General features: G+C 34.5%; 1 protein-coding gene across 1 annotated transcript; it reads right to left on the bottom strand.

Moving 5' to 3' along the window:
* Positions 1-5107: 5107 nt before the first annotated feature.
* LOC113227102 (aminoacylase-1-like) lies at positions 5108-21895 on the bottom strand. Its single transcript, XM_026459973.1, has 9 exons — positions 21766-21895; positions 18107-18279; positions 12691-12862; positions 11554-11700; positions 10775-10851; positions 9714-9830; positions 8789-8884; positions 6547-6680; positions 5108-6236 (listed from the first exon to the last, which is right to left on the bottom strand). The coding sequence occupies exons 1-9, from the start codon at positions 21893-21895 to the stop codon at positions 5978-5980; spliced, it is 1305 nt and encodes a 434-aa protein (XP_026315758.1). The 3' UTR covers positions 5108-5977.
* Positions 21896-22169: the final 274 nt, after the last annotated feature.

The following is a 22169-nucleotide window of genomic DNA, read 5'->3' as shown; positions in this document are numbered from 1 at the left end:
TTGAATTATTATTTATAAAAACCCTTTTGAAGAATTCGCAACTAACTTAGAAACAATGTTCAGATTTTCATAAATAAAATATTCTTACTTTTTCACTGTAGGAACTGGAATGTCTTTAAAAAATATATTGCAATTTGTAATTTAAAGAAAAATATAAATTTTTCATATAACATGAATTAAATAGTGGATCTACAAGGGATCTAGTTCATTAATTCTTCTTTTAGCAATCCAAACTTTTATTTATTTATTTAATAGTTTATTACAGGAAAATTACAATAAGTTACATTGAATACAAGGAAAATAAAAGGTTCTGGTTATTTTTAATAGAAATTTCTTATAACTAAAAGAATAATACGTGCACAACGAAACAAAAAAAAATGTAATATAAAAATAATATAACAATATTAAATTGTTATAAATTATATAAATACTTAGATAAATACATATTTTATACTATAATACCTAAGATATGGATGGAAATTAAAAAATTAAGATTTGAGATTGAGAATAGAAACCGGAATTAAAGCGCTATTAGTAAAGATTTTATTTATTACCAATTACATTACCTACACATCATTAATTTTTTTACATTTTGCATTTCATATAACATTTTCACACATTTATTAATATAATTTTGCTTTACAAACAAAATGTTTGAAGTGTATTGAATATCACGATGTTTTACTATCATAATATTCGGTTAATTTTATGAAATTACTCCACTAGTTTGGTATAAACTTAGCATCAATCACGGTACAGCGAGGTCGCTAGTTAAGGTCCAGCCGGATTGAAGGAATTTTTCGTTGTGTTCGAGCTTTGTATTAACATGTTTCTAGCTTGTTTTTTTTCCTGTTAATAGTTACTTTTCTTATTCAATAAAAAAAAAGGAAAGTGTTTTTCGCTTGCTCAGGTTTCAATACAAGCACTCGCGTCAAACAACAACTTTGCAGCCATGTATAACAAATAGCTATTATACTTGTGAAGTTCGTGTAGTAAACACTTAGAAAAAAATTCCTTCGTTCCGGCCGGATTCAAACCGACGTCTTCTAACATACCGTCCCAGACGCTATACCAACTAAGCCACGGAACGAACCAGCGTACCTCACGAATTTTTCTATGTGTTTGTTGTCGTGTGAAAAACCAAATACGTTTGTATTTGGTTTTTCAACGACTTTTTAACCGTAGCGTCATCTATGAGAAATCTACGATGCTTTTTGTTATTGTTGTTATTACTTTTTTTATTTGATTTAAATTCATGCTCTCAATTGCACTGTTGCAAATAGCAAATGGTCTTTACAAGTAAATGTTTGATACATTTAACTTTAAGTTGCATGCATTCCTAACATTGTAACAATGTATTTAAACGTCGGAAAATCTTAAATAAATTACTAAAACGACCACATCACCTTAATAGATACGACTCGTGGAATATGACGCCACATAAAAGTAAAGTGGTACAACCGTTACAGGAACAAGCACAAAGGCTCATTATCATTAGGAAATCCTTCACGACATTATACGTGAACGTAGAGTAGACAGTAGCAAAACGACAACTCATTTGTTATTAAACTGCCCATTTAGCACATGCTTAATCTTTACACGATTGTGGGAATGGTAAGACTGGTTACAATTTTTTTTCAACTTTACATTTATTTAGGGGCTTTGATCTTTTTTTTATTTTTTATAATATCAAGTGGTAGGACGAACAAGTCGTGCGCCTGATGGTAAGGTACACGCCTATCCATAACAGTTGCAGTGTCTCTCAGAGCTTTACATCGCTAAGATATGCGGGGCACTGCCACTGCGTCCGTCACCCTAAGTTGACAAGTCTCATGTGCCTGTAATTTGACCAGCACTTTACATTACTGCTTGGCGGCAGAAATAGGTACGGTGGCAGTACCTCCCTCGACGAACTCTTTCACAAGGAGCTCTAGTTTTACTAAAATTCTAATCATTATTGAACATGTCAGCCCCATAGAAAAACAATACATCATGAAAACACTTCATAAAGTCCAAACAGATAAATCAAAATACTACCTAACCATACATATATACAAAATCTTCGCTATACTACATGTTGGCTCCGACAAAACGATTGAAACTACTCAGTATTAAATATATGGAAACCAACCTGCACAAATTACCGTACTCTGGGTCCCTGATAGGTTCCTTCCGAACCCATTCCACGAGCAGATGTTGTGTATCTTGAGGAATTGAAACTAGATATACTGATTTTGGCCTTCTTAATGTGGTGAATTTGGCAAATTTTATTTTCAGCCTAATTTACAATCGGTTTAAGCTTAATTTCGAGGGGCACCTTTAATCCGAACCCAAGCGCGAAAAATTTCGCGCTTCTTCCTATTTAGCTAACTTGTTTCTAATATCAAAATGTCGGTGAAAAGCTTTTCTACATAATTACGTCAGTTGTAAGCTGGCCAGAAATATAGAATAGTGCGATTTATACTCTAATGTAATGGTTTTTAACTGGTTTACACTGGTTTTTACTGGTAACAAATTTTACTGTAAAATATTACATTAGTAGAAAGTATAATATAATAACTTATATTTGTTAATATTTTGGTTATTTGAAGAATACCTAGACTTATTAGATAAGTTTTCGATCGTCTTTCGAATATCATTATGCTAGTTTTGCTGAAGAGGCCTGGATACAAGAGAGACAAAAAACTGAAACAAATTCCTTAATTTCCATTAATAACGTCTAAGCATTGCATGCATTTAGATTTGATTTGGACAAAAAGAGACGAATAAATACACCGAAAGTTGCAAAGATGCTTACTCTACAAAATCACCGTATTCACATTACACGCAAGGACTGAACACAGTGCAATATGATATAAATAGTACAGACGATCCCGTACGATATCCCGTTTATTTGGTTCTGAGTAGATTAATGTCAAGAAAGGTTTTAAACAAAACAGCATTTAACCAGTGAGCCGTAAAATTAATTTAGTAGCAGTAGAGCTCCTTGTAAAAGAGAGAATATAATATATTAAGATTATCATTTTATAAGTTTGAAACTTACATTAAAAGTATTTTAATTGAAAAGTCATATTACAAAATTGAAGACTATGTTTTAGATAAAGAAGTACGGAAAGACAACAAAAGTTTAGATTCCACACAATTATGAGTCAAAGTGTATTCCATAGCATTTAAGTTTATTTGAAAAGAGCAATGCCTAGAGTTTCTTGCTCGTTCTTCTCAGGGAGGTCAGCGTAGTGAACGAGCAGTAGTTTAAAAAGTAGCTTAGAAAATGACGTTTTCAAGTGTAAAAATATTTACCTATGGAATAAATGATTATTTGACTTTGACTTGTTCGTCTAAGGTAGTACTGCCACCTTACCTATTTCTGCCGCCAAGCAGTAATGTCAGCATTACTGTGTTCCGGTTTTGAAGGGTAAGGGTGCTAGTGAAATTACAGGCACATGGGACTTGTCAACTTACGTGTCATGGGGGCGAGCGCAGTGGCAGTACCCTTCAGATCTTTGCAATTTAAAGCTCTGAGTGGCACTGTAACTGTTATGGACAGGCGTGTAGCTTACCATCAGACGCACGACTTGTTCGTCCCGTCACTTGAAGTTGTACAAAAAAAATAAATTGGTATGACTTCATTATTACAGCTTTAGTGAATGGCGTTTTAACAGACTTTTTAAGCCGATATGATTTTTAATTGAATTAAATAAATACAAATTTCAGGTATCTCAAGGCATTAACTGTGCGTGAATACGAATGCCTTGTGAAATGTGACAAACAAGACTCAATTTTGCATTTGCTTCCTAGTACTAATTTACTTATACTATTACTACACTCTGTGTAACATCACTAGTTTAACCATATTACACGTAAAAACAATGGGTAATAAGTAAGGGATACGATGATTGCAGTTCCAAGTTTCTACGTATTTATTCCCTAATGTAAACATAAAAAAATACACCGTTGAAAGCTACAACACGCTGTACAAGACTACCTTTTACATTACATATAAGCAGAGTGCAATATGTAAGCAATACAAGTGCTTTTAGTGCGTGCGATGCTTCACACCTGTGCCGGTGACAAATGAGCACTAGAGCAAAAATCGCGGTGCCTCCTTCGCCGCCGCCGCTTGAATTAATTCGTCTGACGGTGTCTCTTAGGGCGTCATCCTCGGAAATAGGGCTTGAAAACTTATAGACATGGCAGATTGTAATTCAACCTATAATTACCTAATTCATAAAATGTGCGTTTTGCAGTAATTAAATTTTAAAAATATGGGTATATTGTATTTATTATTTAATTATGAAAAAATGTAGAGTCGTACAAAACGCCATAAAATCGTAAATAAATAGTACTTGGTACTAAATGAGTTGACATTGATGACAGAAAAGCAAGAAATTTCACAGGGGGCTCGAATAAAAAAAAATATTTTCAAATATTTCAAAAGTGTTATGTTTTTTTGTTTGTATGTTAACAAATAATACTTTATTTTGTGTGCCGATATCGAAAAGGTTGACTTCTACTTTAGAAATGATGTTGGTGGCGGGTTATAGTTCTCCGCGGGCCGTAATTTGGTAGCACTATTTTGATTTCATGATAGGTCGACATTCTTTCTCTCTCAAATGGTACGTCATAGTCTCTATTCGAAATCTTTCAATCGTAAAAAAACCTCTTTCAAAAAAATATAAGACTGATGAATTTCATAACTGTGGAGAAACTAAATTATTATTATTATTATAACAGTGTTCTGTCCTAATCTAGTATAGCACATCCCTCGTAGCAGGCACTTAGCTGGTCGGTGGTGGCCGCCGGCACTCTGATTTATGTCCCGGCGCGCGAGTCGCGACAATTTATTTCAATTAACGCGCTCCGCCCTGCGGCAATGCCGATGTCGCTCCATCGCGATGCTACCACTCTATTACTATTCAAACACCTAATTTGTCGCGCGCCCTTCGTGGATGAAGGATTATACGATCTAAATGATTAGTGGATTTGGTGGACAGATTTGTTACTTGAGTTTGTAAATTGTATTGTGTGAGATTTTATGTAATGCTTACGTAGGCGTAGCTGTGGCTCGTATACATTATTTTAGGGTATTTTTACGAAATAAAAACAAAAAACTCTTCAAACCTGGTTGTAGTTGGGTGTATTGATAAACAAAGAATGCAAAAATCAAATGCAATAATATATGACAGTGTTTAATTAATGGATACTTTGCGGAAGTTCATGTTATTTCCTACTTCGCGATCACAAGATTAACTGCGTGAAAAAATATTAACACAAGCGCAGCTATTTTGCACGATTTAACCTTTATAGCTTCGCGGAGTAGCAAATTAATTTACTTCCACTTTTATGACAGTATTCAAACAAGTTTACTTCGATGTTGATATACAATTTATATACATATACTTGTCATTACTATGCACAAGATTCTTCTAACAGTTGTTTGGCTATAATAAAATATTCTTAGGAATAGTAACTCGTTTCATTATAGTGGTAGGCAAGTTGTTAATTGGGTTTGCAGATTTCATAATTATTAAGAACAAAAGCTGTTAAAATTATCTAGTATGAAGGATTCATATCCTGTAAGGAATCTTGGCTAGCCGATTTAATGAAAAAAGGAATTACAGCCTTTTTTTATAGTTTGAAAATGACGCCGTGAAATTATACAAATGTATGTAAAGTATTACAAATTCTTTCGGGTGCTAGATATAATTTTTTTTAAAAACAATTAATACAATATTGTTAAGCTATTAGTTCTGTAATGAATTCCTTACTTTCAGTACGTCAACGTAGCTACCGTTAGGAATCTAGAAAATGTTGATTTGCTCCTGACAGTATGAGCGACATGCCTGACTTTTCGTTTACACTCTAAGGCATCCTCAAGATGTTTCACACAACTCATTACCTAACCTTGCTATAATTTATTAATATCTTTAGAATAAACAATGAATTATAGAAAAAATCGCTTTAATAACAGAAATTGTCATTGCGTGGTATTTTTTAAATAAACGCTTGGATCTGCAGAAGTTTTGTCGCCAGGCAAGTTAGCGAGGTTGTATATAATTTGTTCGTAAATGTCAATTCCTGCGAGGAAGGTTTTGGCACTAAGTCTTTCATCGACGGCATGAAGAAGTAGCTCCGTGTTGGGCATAGGAGAGAAACCGAAAGCTGGAATGCCAGATAAGCGGGTGAAGCGAGCGTCAGTCGAGCCCGGAGGTACGATAGGTGCCACGGTTAAATTCCTGGATAAAAAAAGGATATTTTTGTTAAAAACAATACAGAATTTGTTTATATCTCATAATAGCTAACAAATATTATTGTAGCATTTTGTATAATGTATATCTATATTAAAACATTGAAACAGGATTGTAGCAAGACTAGGTTTGCAAACCTGTGTTGTTGATCACCAGGCCTTGAACCCTCGTAAGTGGTAGTAAAATTCTATATACATACATAAAACAGGTAGGAATAATGCTTTAAAAGAATTTATTAAATGGAAGCTAGCGTGTGTGCTTATCAAATTATTTGCTCATGTTTTAGTGTTTTACTCACTTGGCAGTAGTGGCTTCAGTGATAGCAGTCCAGAAAGGATTGTCAGCGGTAACTACAGTGGCCGGTGACTGTGGGTCTTTTTGTAGATAGGTCAATGTTATATTGTCACCTGCTTGCTGTATCGACTCCCTTAGCTAAATAGAAATAATTAAAAACAGTAACTGATTGATGTCATAAAATTTTATACAAGGCTACAGGTAGAGCAAAAGTATTTGGAATTTAATAGTCACTTTAAATAATTGTTGAAAATCTTGATAGATATATATTTTCATTGATAATTATAAGATAGAAAATACTTTTTTATTATTAATGGCCTTTGCCTTTACCTTTGCCTTCGCATTTAGCCAATGAAAGTGTTGGGAAAGCAGAATTACAGATTGTGGAAAAGGTACGGAATTTGAATGAAAAATGATATGATAAGTTAGGTACATGAGAGCTATTAAGGTAGATATCGGCGTACATATTAAAGCTTATAACAAGTAAGCTTGATACTATCAGTTTCGATAAATAACGTCAGTACATTATATATGAATAGAATAGAAATAGAAATCCCATGACCATGCAGGGTCAGATACAATAAGTTATAAAATAAGTTTGAACAGATGCGCTGGAGTTGCCACGTGACTAAGTCGTAGCCCACAAATAATAGAGGTAGTTTGTTTGTCAAAGTATTGAGAAAACGATATGGTTTGTGACTTTATAAGACTGCCATTTGACGAGTTTGGATACGTCTCTGATACAAATACATGCCACGGCATTGCTAGCGGTAGTATTTTATTGTTCCCATTAATTTTACAAATATCAAGAAATATTTTTACTATCCTGATAATTATCATTTCGATCTCTGCTTTAAATATATTACTAACGTGTAGTAAAAATGTTATATGTCTATAGCACTTTTGCTGCGAATCTTGGCAATATCCTATTTTTGCATAAATTAATATTATAATGTGCCAGATAACGACATCAATTACCTGGTCTCAAACTAAGGAATTCCCTGTACCATGAATCCTAGAGTCCCAAAATCACACTACGGCGCAACCCATAACCACCACCAATTTTGAAAAATTAATTTCCTGCCGAAAATCGAACTCCTTATCCAGTGCCCCAACGTACAAAGAGTTGGGCCATCAAAGTAATCAAAAATATATAGTCAATTAAACAGCTAACTTTGGATTGTACAAAAGGTCGATAAAATTACAAAATTAACTATCTACATGTTCAAACACCATGTCGCATTATAGTGAGGTTTTATATATATAAGTTGCGTCTACATTAGTTGTACATCGTACTTGTAAATGAGCAGAAAGACCTTCCACATTAAAGTAGTTTAATTAAAATTTTTAATATGTGATTACATAAATCGGCCTAAAAGTTTTTTCTAATTCTAGGAAAAATCGTAATGCACATTTGAATTTACTATTTTAATCATGTTTTTGGGAGTGTTCATTATGAACGCAAGGCCAAGGTCACGTGAGTCCATTATACGGTTTTTAATACGCGAGTAGCATGTAAGCATTTTGTTGAATACAGAGTGTCCCACGGCTATACGACGAGGTATCGCAATGACTATATCATTGCAAAGATTTTAAAGTTGCTTGGCTCGTTTAGGAATCTTTTTTTTTATATATAACATCAAGTAACGGGACGAACAAGTCGTGCGCTTGATGGTAAGCTACACACCTGTCCATGACAGTTACAGCGCCACTCAGTTACAGAGAGACTGCCACTGCGCCCGTCACCCTTAGACATAAGTTGACAAGTCCCATGTGCCTGCAATTTCACCAACACTCGTACCCTTCAAAACCGGAACATAGAAAATGCTGACATTACTGCTTGGCGGCAGAAATAGGTAAAGTGCCAGTACTACCCTGGAGGAACTCTTTCACAAGGAGCTCAACTGCTACTAAATCGAATCAACTAAAAGCGAAAAAAGCATTGTGTATTTTTTTGCTGCCGATCGAAATGGTCAATTATAAAGATTGATTCCTTTTAAGTACCCTATGTACAATATTTAAATTACTTTTCCTCGGTGTCGCATAGCCGTGATATACTCGTATATTTGACAATTGAATCGAGTTCATTGAACAAAATAATAAATGGAGGCACCACGCGTACTATGACATTATTCGAGAATGCAATTGAAAATTTATACTGAACCTGGCATACTTACTCTGTATTGAATTTTCTAATGCTTTCTCGTTGGGAAAAAATAATTAGTAATAGTCAAAATAAACCATACCTGAGCGTCAAACTGTACTTCGTTGACATCGGTTGCCAGTCTGATATCGAAGATAAGAGAAATAAGTTGAGGAATTACATTGTTGGCAGTACCACCCTGAAATATACGCATGTGTCAATGTTTTTTATAATAAGAAATGAAAATGCTACAGTTATACTAAACTCTAATAAGGTGGAAAGTATGTAATGGAAATCGAGTTGACGTGGTGAGAACGAACTGCAGGCGGGATTTTAATCGTCAGTACTTGACAACAACTCTCGAGATTATGATTTTGAATGATCCACCGTCCATCAATGCTGTTCTTAAATGTGTTGTGAATTATTTTTTCTTCATTCAAAACGTAGGGCGAAGTTAATTTCATGGTACCTCCAAATACAACTACTTATATTCTTCTGGACGTCTCAACTGTGACGTTCATATGTATTTATGAGGTCCTAGTCCCAGTCCTTAGTGTCTGACACACACTACTTATATTTATGTAGCATATTCTTACAGTGAAAAGAACTACAATTGGAACTTTTAACAAAAATGGTAGAATTTGTAAATATCCATACGTTAGATTAAAAAATACGGTAAAAATGCTATTACACAGTAAGCACTTGCGATTTTATTTGTCTATTTTTGAAAAAAAGCATTCATTATTTACAAAAATGCCACAGTAACATGATGTAGAAAAATATATTTACACCTACAGAACATGTCATATAAAGTTGTATTTCATGTAATTAACAATTGTGTGGTCAGGTTGAATTTCCGAAGTCATCATTTTCTTATATCGCTCACAGATCAATTTACTTCCATGATATCGCCCATTAAAATATACATATATGTTTTAGGTAGGTGGCGCTTGAATCGCTTCGTATTGTATTTTGACACTACATTACCTAGAAGACAATGTCAAATCAATAAGTGAATGTTAACTTACGCTTATTATGTTAAGATTGACGGACGTGAAGCTCCCAGCATTGGTGATACCAGATTTTAGCGACACCTGGTATTCTTCCTCTCGTAACGCCAGCAATTTAGTCATTACATTATAACACTGCAATCATACACAACATTTATAAATATATTAAGTGCATTAAGTCATGGTTAAGTTTTTTTTTATGCCTTTACATCATAGTCATAAAAATCCTTTAAAACGGCTTATTGCCAGTTGTTGCCAGTGGTGATTTCCATTGGTGACAAATGGGGAAAAAACCCATATGTTATGGTTATATCGACAACTATTCAGAAAGTCTGGACGCTATAAACATAAAACAACAGTTAAACTCGAATTTTATTTTATTCCCTTCTGATGCCGGCAATAAACAAACATAAATTGTGATTTTTTTATTCCATTTGTTTTTTTAACACCAGCAACTACTGGGATATCTTAAATTCCATTTGTCGCCAGTGGCAACAACAGATATTTTTATCCCATCTGACACCACCTGGCAACATATGGGTTTTCTTCCCATTTGTCGCCAGTGGGAACAAAGCCAGGGGTGACCACTGGGAATAAGCTCATGTATAGTAAAAAAACGAATTATAGCTTTTCAATAGACACTGTCGAAATTTGTAAAATGTTAATGACCTGTTTTTAACGTCTTGTACGAGCAATAAACTTACAAAAGTCCATTTTTTTTATAAACGGCAACACTGGTCCTGAAAGATTTTTAGCAGCAGTAGAGTTCCTTGTGAAAGAGTTCATCCAATGAAGTATTGTCACCTTACCTAATTCTGCTGTCACGCAGTAATGTGAGCATTACTGCGTTCCGGTTTTGAAGGGTAAGTGTGCTGGTGAAATTATAGGATTTGTCAACTTATGTATGTATCAGGGTGACGGGTGCCCATTAGATCTTTGCGATTAAAAGCTCTGAGTGGCAATGTAACTGACACGGACAGGCGTTCCGCTTACCATACCTGGCGTACAACTTATTCGTTCCGCCACTTGGTATCATAAAAAAATTATAAAATAATAAGAAAATTCAAAAGTACACATACTTTCCCAATAGCTGTGGTGTTTAAGGCCGGCAATGTAGAGCCATGCGCGGCAGAGCCATGACAATCCACGCGGATTTCTGTAATAATAACTTCGGCATGTACTTATGATCATTTTAAATTTGCAAAAGCAGCAGGCAAAAAATCTAAACGGTAATATTTTTTAATGATTGATTCTCTTTCTCTGAGACATAAAATAAATTAATCTGTTATGAGCTACGCAAAAAATATTGATTTGTATAAATTAACTTTGATAGTTTTATGTTGGGCCTTAAAATAAAGACAAGTGAGCATTAAAATTAAATTTAGATACTTATTTTTAAAACTAAGTAAATGTTGATTATATTTGTATACTAATACGAGTATTATGTTAATTATAATATAATTTGACCTGTAAATATGTTCGGAAACGCAAGCAAATTGCCTTCTGGCTGCTTTGTCATATACTAACCTAACCTAACCAACTGAATGGAAGGCACAATCACAATCAAGATTTATTAGGAGATCAATATCAAAAGATATACTGGTGATTACTGGTTATAAATCAATATCAATATCAAGATCAATAGTTAAAAGAAAAGACCAATGATAAAAAAAGAGGATCAAATATTGTTTTTGAATACCAAACATTCATTTAGGTAGATAAGTAATGCTAACGGTCATAATTTTACAAAAAATATTACAGATTTGAAAGCATGAAGTCTAGAAGTAGAGTTCAAAACATCATAGTACTTTATAGATTTCAGCTAACATATCTGCGGTGATACAAAAATAACACTTACGCCACACAGCCTTATCCTGGTAGAAAACAGGACTAAAAGGCAAGTTGTACGAAGATCCCTCGTCCATTTCCACAGCAACGTTCATTGATTTGAACTCTTCACTCGCCAAGAACGGAATCATGCCATGCTTCCCACCCGTCTCTTCGTCTTTAGAAACAAAGGCAATTATTAAAATCCTTTCTTTGATTGTTTATTTATTTATGTCCCTACATTATCTATTTTACGAGTTTATTATGGAATACAAACTTAATAGAAAATTATTTATTTCCGTATCATTTGTTCTTAAGCGCTCAAATTTCGATTACTTGTCAACAATGTTTATCAATATAAAATATATGTCATATACATGCAATTTCGAGGTCAACTCTATTGTACTTATTAATACCATAGATATAATTGATACCGGAAACAATGTATATTCCAGTATCGGTACTGAATGACGGTTTGTTCCCTGCAATTAAGGTGCCTACAAATGTTTTTAACATTGTATTTTATTTATTTTTTATTACTCATTTATTGCACAGGAAAACACAAATCACATTTAGTAAGACAGAAAACACAACAAAGTGTACTGCTTATTTCTAAAAGAAATTTCTTCCTGCTGACCAAAATACAGGACACAATAATTACGAGAACGGGTTTAGGTGCACAACAAAACAAAATTAATGTAATATGTGCTCTCGAGGCAACAAGTATCCTATGTTTATTTTAATGATTTTCGTTATTAGAGAAGGTGCAATGAATAAATAATAAACAGTTGTATTGCCATTTTAAAATCGCGTTGTCTTGAAAAATTGTAGTACTGGACATTTCATGGTATAATTGGACATACAGCAGATAATAATCTGACAGGGTCATTAGTATTATTATGTCATCGATCATAGTTCGACTCATTTATAGTAAAAACATTAAAAACACATAAAAGTATATGTATATGGTCCTTCATACTTTATTACTTAATTTTCTGAAACGAATGCAAAGGAACTTAATCATTATTTAATAATCCCTGGATTAGCAAGTTACCATTTAATACCACTTAAGTACATGTGACCCAAATTATTGGACATACATCAGTATTATCTGACAGGGCAATTAGTACATTATTACTTTGGATAAAGTGAAAAAGCATACACTTACCTGGCATAAGTGTCATGTAAACGTCTCTCAGCAATGTAATATTTTTTGCTTTCAATCTCTTCAGCGCTATATAATACTGTATCCCAACAGATTTCATATCTTGTGTGCCACGACCCCAAATTACGCCCTCACTATCGAGATAGCCCGAAAATGGGGGATTTGTCCAACCATCCTGCATAAAAATTAAATAAACCTTATCTACATAATCTATACATCTACTGACACTACTATATCTACTAATATTTAATGCAAAACGTAAAAAATATAATGCACTACTTGTTTAAAAAAATACATAATAAAAAATAGCCATGTTAAACTATCAATAGGTTAAAAAATAGATGACAAGTACCTAAACGTTACATAAGTAATCTTTACTACTTTATAATGAAAGCCAAAAAGATGTAACGAAATGTCTATCACCAGATTTTAGTCGACATACACCGTGCAATTTTTATTACCCCAGTCAATTTACGGGCTCATTCAGACATTGTTTTATATTCAAATAGATTATAAAAAATGTTTAGTCCTGTTTCAAAAATATGTCTATGCCCTTAGCTATGCGCTACACCAAGAGATGACGTAGATTAATAAAACATGATGATAATGCATGATAGTGATGAATGAAATAGTTTAAAACTTGCATAGAAGCGCAAGCTGACAACACCTTACATATCTCAGCTTAAGAATGAAATTATTGGAGGTTAAATATGGGAGCGTATAATATCTGACTGGTATGTTTGTGCATGTTGCAAATGTACCTACCTATAACTACCTGCTATATTGGAGAGAATGAACTTTGTAAAAAGTGACCAGTATTAAACGAGCCTCTAATAGTAACGGTTGTTTCCTTTAAACATAGCATTTTGACGCCGAGGATTTCATTTTTCGCACGCGTGATACGTAATTATGGCTTCATCATCAGTGTTTGGCGATATAAGTGTATTCGACCACACTAGTCATCAATGGGAAATGTTTTAAAGTCGGTTTAAACAGTTTCTAAAGCTAAATTGCGGTACGTTTAAGTATAACGCGCAGAAAAGTGCACGTTTGTTAACGCATTTAGCAGACGATAGCTACCGTCTGGCGCGTAATTTAGTGCATCCTAAGTGTGTGGAAGACGTTACGTTTGAGGATCTAGTGAACGCTCTCAACAGCCATTTCAATCCGAAACAGAGTACGTATGCTGATCGAGCTAAGTTTTACGAGGCGAGGCGAATCCCTGGAGAGTGTCGAAGATTAGTCGGCACGTCTCAGAGGGCTCGCAATACGTTGCGATTTTGGTACAGCGCGTGATCAACTTTTGACGGACAAGTTCGTGTCGTTCGGATGAACGCCTGGAACGGCTGGAACGTGAGAAGCTATTCGAGCAAGACCCGGCGAAGTTAAAATGTAGTGGCGCTTTGCTAGTTGCGCAGAAAGCGGCGTACGCGCTACAGGCGCAACAGGTGCCTGTGAAGCAAGAGCCGGTGTACAGGGTGACAGGTCAGCCGGCCGCCCGCGCCGGCTGTGACATTGACGGCGTCAATCGGTGTGTGGTTTGAAGAGCCACGTGGCCGAAAACTGTAGATATAAGGGCTATCGCTGTCGTATGTGTGGTGAAAAAGAGCATTTGCCTATAGTGTGCAAAAAGAAAAGTTCAGTGCGAGTTAATAATATTAACACGGAAGAGGGTACATCGTCACAAGGTGACTGTATCCAAGAAAAGGACTGCAAGGAATGTGAGATGTTCAACATGAGGTTTGTTAATCATGATCCTATTCAAATCAGTGTGATGGTCAATAACATACAGTTAAAAATGGAAATAGATTCTGGGCACTACTGTCATATCCGGTAAACTGTACATACAAATAAATATTTATTTTTCATAAATAAATCTAAATGAAGGTGATCTTAGAATGTGCTTGTATAACGATCACAAAATCACACCATTAGGATTTTTTACTGCAGATTTTACATATAACAACAAATCAAAGAAATTAAAAGTGTATGTAGTAGAAAAAGGAGGGCCACCATTGCGTGGTCGTGATTTTATGACTGAATTTAAAGTGTATTGCGCATCGGAAAATAATAGTATAAACTTAGACAAAACTCCGAGTGAAGTACAGCAATTATTATTGCATTACACTGATTTATTTGAAAGTGGTCTTGGACGATCCAACAAGTTTAAAGTGGAAATTAAACTGAAGGAAGGAGCTCAACCTAAATTTTTTAAGCCTCGTTCGATTCCATTCGCATTAAAGGAACGAATAGAACAAGAAATCGAGCTGTTGGTAGGTTTAGGTATACTTATTCCCGTGAATCATTCTAATTATGCCACACCAATTGTCACTGTCCTAAAGGACAATGGAAAGGTACGATTGGCAGGAGATTATTCAATAACACTAAATAAAGATATGTTGATAGATAAGTACCCATTTCCACGGGTAGAGGAAGTACTTGCTAAATTAGGAGGGGGAGAATCTTATAGTAAGTTAGATTTGAGTAATGCGTATAACCAATTTGAATTGACTGAATCGTCACAAGAGCTAACCACAATTAATACGTGCAAGGGACTGTTCAAATATACGCGATTGTTATACGGTCTAGCCAATGCACCAGCAATTTTTAAGCGGTCAATGGAAACGCTTTTAGCTGGGATTGACGGGGTTGCATGTTGGCTCGACGATGTCTGCGTGACTGATCCTACTAGAGAAATTCATTTGACGAGATTGAACGAAGTTATGAGAGTGAAGCGAGAATTAGCGTCCGAGCGAGTATTGACACATTTTGATCCGACGGCACTGTTGATCTTGTCGGTAGATCCGGAAGGGCTCGGCGCGGTGCTCACTCAAAGAGATGCGGACGGTGTCGAACGACCGCTGGCCTATACTTCAAGGTCGCTTTCGAATAGCGAAAAGAATTATAGTCAGATACAGCGAGAAGCAACACCTATAATATTCGGTGTAAAAATACCATCAGTACTTATATGGCCGCCAAGAGCCTTTCATTTTACGCACCGACCATCGCCCACTAATAACGATTTTCGGAAATAAAGCAGGCATTTCAGTAATGGCAGCATCTAGATTGCAAAGATATGCTATTATTTTATCAGCATATAATTATTCAGAACAATTTATTCGCGGTGAAAATAATATAGTAGCCGACTATTTTTCCCGGGCCCCGGTGAGTGACGAAAATAACTTAGAAGGCGAAATTTTTTTTACAAATTTAAAGTTTTTAGATGCAAATGTATTGCCGAATACATTTAAAGATATACAAAGTGCGACGGCAAACGACAAAATTCTTAATACTGTAAGTAAATATATGAGTCACGGTTGGCCACGAAAAATTCATTGCAAATCGATTGCACCGTACTACCATTGCAAACTCGATTTAGAAGTCTATGACGGCTGTCTATTTAGAGGCCACAGGGTTGTGATTCCAACTCTTTACCGCGATCGTATGCTACAGGAACTACATTGTGGTCATCCAGGTATAGTGAAATCAAAATATAATGCGCGTGAGCGTGTGTGGTGGCCGGGTACAGACAGCGATATTGAGCGCCGGATAGGATCATGTGTGCAATGTGTCAAAACTCGTAGCGCCTGCACATCGATTACATGGCTATAGCTCAACGAGACTATATTGTAATTGTAGGCGCACATAGTAAAGGGCTCGAATGTTTACAGATGAATTGCGGAACCTCCACTCGGTGTTTGATATCAAAATTATATTTATTTTCACGATTTGGTTTGCCGAACACTGTTGTATCAGACAACGATATAAAAATAAACTCAGTAGAATTTAACGAATTTTGCTCACTAAATGGTATAAACTATGTAAAATCGCCCATTTTTTTGTCATCCTTGTAGCAATGGTCAGGCCGAAAACTCGGTCAAAACCTGTAAAATAATGTTAAAATGTATTTTAAATAAACAAACAAGATGGAATGAAATCGATCAGAAGTTAATGGGTTTTTTGTTTCAGTATAGAAACACTGTTCATTGTTCCACAGGCGTGAATCCAGCAAAATTTATGCTAGGACGTAATTTACGCTCTAGATTAGATTTAATATCGCCAAAATTGAAAAAAGGGGACATGACTAACAGTGGAAGCAATATAAAATTACATAAAAATAGGCAATTGGTCGTAGGAGAAAATGTATGGTTGCGATGGTATGTAGCAAGGAAGACAGTATGGACATTAGGCCCAATTGTAAAGAAATTAGGGACCAGGATGTTCGAAATTTTTGTTCATGACTATTCTGTTACTTGTAATCGACATGTAGATCAATTATTAAAATATAGAGATAAGTACTTCGACCGATGTAAATTTGTCAGTAGTGGAGGGTGACGATCAACAGAGTGCCCAAGCAGGACCTACGCAATCACCATTCTCAGCTGCACCGTTTCCACCACTTGCTGCTTCGACCACATCACCAGTTGATATTCCATCAGAAAATACTACTCTAAACGAAACCATAAATGATTACAATCAGCTGTCTGAGGAGGAGCGGCAGGAGGCAGAAGATAATGTAGATATTAGAGAAGGACGAGAGAGTGTGAGGTCTCAGCAGACGGAGACTGAGCAAGCTATTGTAAGTACCAATAATCCAGCTGAGCATAATGCTAAAAATGCACCAGATAGCTGTCAGCTGAGACCTGGGACAAATATGTTGATTATAAACAGTATTTTTAATAGGACATTTTGTATTGTTAACAGGTTCCCAAATTAAAGGGGAAGGAAATGGTATGTTTACGCATGTTGCAAATGTACCTACCTATATCTATAACTACCTGCTATATTGGAGTGAATTAACTTTGTAAAAAGTAACCAGTATTAAACGAGCCTCTAATCGCAACGGTTGTTTCCTTTAAACATAGCACTGACGCATAAGCTCGCCATGACCACCAACTTTCATGGATGGATAACTATTGCAGGCAGTGTAGTAAATTTTATGTGCATTTACAGAACAATTTGTAAGCACATAATAGAGTTAGAAATAGATTTGTTGTATAATGATCATGTTGACAGCCACTATATAGATCTTATGTTACTAAATCATAGATTATGACATGTCATTAACTACTTTAAATATTTATGGAAACATAAATTTTAATTCTCTCGGGTAATAAAAATTTCACTGAGTATGAACAATCGCTAAATGTATAAAAAGTTTCGACAAAGAAAACTATATACTTCATGTTATGTTTTCATAAAGGGATAAGTATTATTATCTTATCTTATTCATTTTACACATAAAGTGTTATATCGTGTGATCTGTTAATCATTCTCAAACAGTTATTTGAGAATTTTATAGTAGGTATCTGAATTACATTTTTATCATAATGTAAATAATGTTTTGGTATAAAGATTTTTTATAATAGGTATATAATAATTAAGTAGGTAGAAGTAAATAAAACTAATGTTTTCTTACATTTTCGTCAGCAGGTACTACATCCATGTGTGAGTTGAGCATAATGCTGCCCAACGTAGAGTTTAAACCAGGCCACTTAATCACTATGACGGGGTACTCGGCCGTGAACCTATACACATTGGTATTCAGCCCCTGCTTCGTCGCCAGCCTTTGCCAGAAATTTATGGCTGGTGCTACCAGAAACAAAAAAATAAGTTTGTCTATATAATACATCGAGTATATAACCAGAAATAGAGACGAAATAAGGGCCATCGATCCCTGGCACTTCATCAGATATTTACTGATTTATATCACTTGTAAATAATAACTCTCGTTCGCACTGAAATCACAAATTGGAAAACTGAAATAGTACAGCGCCAACGACTGACTTGTGTGTAGGTACATCTCCGTATATTCCAAAAATGTTCTATATTTATTGAAATAAAGATAATATCAATATCAAGGGGGGCTGTTCCATTCGGTGGTGTGGGAAGAACAGCAAAACATCTAATTACAAAACAAACGGAATCACGTTTCATTGGTGATTAAATGTACAATTATGTAATTTTTCAATTTTCTTCCATTATAGCAAAGCTCAAGTTAAACTGGTCAATTTGAATTGAAATAATTTTGACGACACTCGTCAATTGTTTCGAATTCAGGCTGGCCAATCTGAGCGCAGTTGTCACAGTAATGATTTGGCAGAACAGTTTTCAAACCAATTAAATGACATTTCGTCTCCATTTCTGGTTAATTAATCGATGATATAATATAATATATGCTTCCTACACAAACGCAGCATTCATTATAAAGATGAACAAGACTAAGATCAATTCAAAGCATGATGAACAAGCATCAATAGATAGATAGATAGATATACACTTCATTAGTCACACACAGGAACAAAAACAGTACATAGACAGCTTAAAACTAATGTGGGCAACGGTGGCCTTATCGCTAAGAGCGATCTCTTCCAGACAACCTTTGAGAGAGAGAGAGAGATATATATACTAGCAATTTGCATTCCGCAGAGCGGGATATGTAGGGTGTCAATAGCAAAATTTGAATTGTATAGAAAAACATTATATTTATCAAATAATAAATAACGATATAGTATATCTTCACATATATTAGTATACAAAATATACCTAAATAAACTCAAATAAATAATACCGAACTGGGAGACGAAATACTTTCACAGAGTTCTCATAGATGGCGCTACCGCTAAAAAATCGTTGAAAAACCAAATACAAAGATCCAAAAAACAAGCACATAGAGTTCGTTCCGTGGCTTAGTTGGCATAGCGTCTGTCACGGTTTGGTAGAACACGTCGGTTCGAATCCGGCCGGATCGAAGGAATTTTTTCTAAGTATTCAATCTTTGTATTAATAATTATAACTAGCGGAGTAATTTCACAAAAAACAACTGAATATCAATTAAATACAAATTTAAATACCTAAATAAACTTAAACAATATTGTACCTACTCGTTAATAATAAAATAAGAATAAAATTGATAATAAATAAACTGGTTTTTACAACAGAATGCTATCTGTCCAGGATTCTAATTTTAATAAACTATCTTGCATCTCAGTCTCCATCACAGAAATAACATTCTCTGAATCAAAACCGTCTTTTTCTTTTCGTATCAATGGCATACACTATAATGCATGTCATGGCGGTGAAAGGATTTGCCAATCAGCTTAAAGTCGATTGTTGCCTGTACAATAAAAAGATTTTGCATACAAAATTAATAAAATTTACTTTTTTTGTTAATGCTAACGGACTTAGTTATTAAATTTAACCAACTTCTGCTCTCCCGGGTTTTTTCTTCCATTACAATGAAACAATTTACTAGCTAATTTTCAAATATGAAAATGATAGAACAACAACATATCAAAAATAGTATTGCCTAATGTCGTAACTGAAATATACATTCAATTTTATTAATAGTTTAGAGATCACGCTTTAATGTACTGTAGGTTTGTTGTATTAGACAGGAAGGTCGTTTCGAAAAGACGCCCTATAATATCTTTTTCCATGCTCACCGCGTTGTGCTGAATACAATTTTGTAATATTCGTTGTCGTGATTCGCATTAATGTTAGATAAGCCATATACTATTATTTTTTTCTACAAAGACATCGAACGTAAATTAAAAAATAGTTTATTTTAAATTTATTTCGTAATGTAAATAAAAAAATCGTTATTGAAAATGGAGACATAAATCTATCTATACCTTCCTTCTTTTACGATAGAAATCACAAACACGTTGCAAAAATATTATCGCTACAGGGTTTTTTGGATCACATAACAGCTAGGATATGATGATAGACTCTTGTAGAGAAAATGATAGACTCGTGTATACATATCCTAGTAAATATGATTGGTATTATAATGCTATCTTCGGTATATAATTTTGATTCATGGTTAAAGTATAATTAATCAATTTGCAGTATTACCTACCGGACAACTTTCAAAAATCGCTCGAAGACCTCGTATCCAAGATTAAAGTGCTCAAGATCTGCTACATAAATGATCATGTATTCACACGTTACTTTGTACCTCTGAGTAGCGATGAGCGATTTTGAACGTTACTAATACACGTAGTTACTATTAAGTAATCTGTGCTAATACTAATCATTCGAATGGGCAAGTCATTCGCCTAAGTCGAATCCAAGTACAATCATTCGACCCATGTCAAATGATTGCCGATACCGAATGCCCTTGCTATTCGGTCGGGTGCACGAGTCGAATAATTATTATGGCAGAAGTATACCACCCTACGTCTATATCAAAATATCTCTGACCCCGTCATATTTACCATTATGTCAGAGAGATCTAGGTGATCACTAGTATCGTTATGCTATACGGAATCTATGGATTATTGATGAATGATCATTCCGATCATTCGAATACGAAAATTAGTAGGTTACTAATTTGTCATTCGAGTGACAGGATTTGTTTTGTTTTTTCATTACTTTTACATTAGTCGAATATCGAGAAAATTCGCAATCACACATCGCCGTCTCTGACCCGTATATCTATGTTAACGAGTTTGACGAAGTAATATTATAAGTAAAATTTAAAATCGAATTTCATTTATTTTATGAATAAAGAGTATTATTTATTATTGATTGAAGACATCATTTCTGTTTTTTAAACAAGATTTGCGTAGGGCTTAAGAAAACAAAAATAATATTGTATATTTTTTGTCTCAGCTGTGATAGTTAATACAAAACTTATATGCATTTAAAAGCATTTAATACTTCTCTATATATTAAAAATTAAATTAAATAAATCTCTATATATACTCACAATATATTATAAAAAAGTGAAAGGTGTATTTCAAAAAACAAAAAACTTACTTTTGATGCGTAACTGACCCAAATTTTTTTATGGAGTTATTCCATGGCATAAATTTTCGCATTTTTCATGAAATTTGGAATGATCCCTTCCTCTGACAGGTCGAAAAATAAGTATACCTTGCAGTAAAGTGAAGTGTTCGAGTCAAATTGGAACTTGTAACTTTAGAAATCTACGTTATTTTCCACACATTTTCGGCAAATATCTGTGCGATAGACTGAAGTAAACATTGAACGCAATAATTATTCCCTATCTCAGAAGCCACACTTGATGCCTGATTTGCAACCCATGTGTGTCAATATCAGTCGGACACTTACTAAAATCGTTGCCGGTGGTGGTATTAATCTGGATGTACTTTTGGAAAGTCTTCACAGCCGAGTTGTTAGCATAATCTTCGGCCGCGGCCGAGTAAACCAACGCCACGCAGAACAGTGACCACAACCACATTTTGATGTTCTGCAAGGAGTTAAAACTATGAGTTCCAATATTCAAAGATTATTTAATGCTAATATATTAAATGCTAATGTTCTGCATTCTTAAAATATTCTTCTATTCCCACTACATAACAACATAAACATACTTATAAAGTAGTTTATGTTAACAGTTCCTATGTATAACAGCATAATACAATAGTAGGTACTTCAGGATAATAGAAGTCTTACTCAGGTCTTGTAATAATTTTTGCGAGGAAATAAGTAGTTATAATTTCATATTTGTTAAA

Source organism: Hyposmocoma kahamanoa, unplaced genomic scaffold (genome assembly GCF_003589595.1).
Source record: "Hyposmocoma kahamanoa isolate Upper Pololo Valley unplaced genomic scaffold, ASM358959v1 202, whole genome shotgun sequence".
Lineage (NCBI taxonomy): Eukaryota > Metazoa > Arthropoda > Insecta > Lepidoptera > Cosmopterigidae > Hyposmocoma > Hyposmocoma kahamanoa.
Note: the sequence above shows the minus strand (reverse complement) of the source record. Positions and strands in the feature narration are given on the sequence as shown.

Coding starts and splice junctions, on each gene's coding strand:
- LOC113227102 (XM_026459973.1), bottom strand. CDS start 21,895: ATGTGGTTGTGGTCACTGTTCTGCGTGGCGTTGGTTTACTCGGCCGCG. Junction 11,701..12,690: donor TTACATGACACTTATGCCAG/GTAAGTGTATGC, acceptor TTGTTTCTAAAG/ACGAAGAGACGGGTGGGAAG. Junction 9,831..10,774: donor ACACCACAGCTATTGGGAAA/GTATGTGTACTT, acceptor GTATGATTGCAG/TGTTATAATGTAATGACTAA.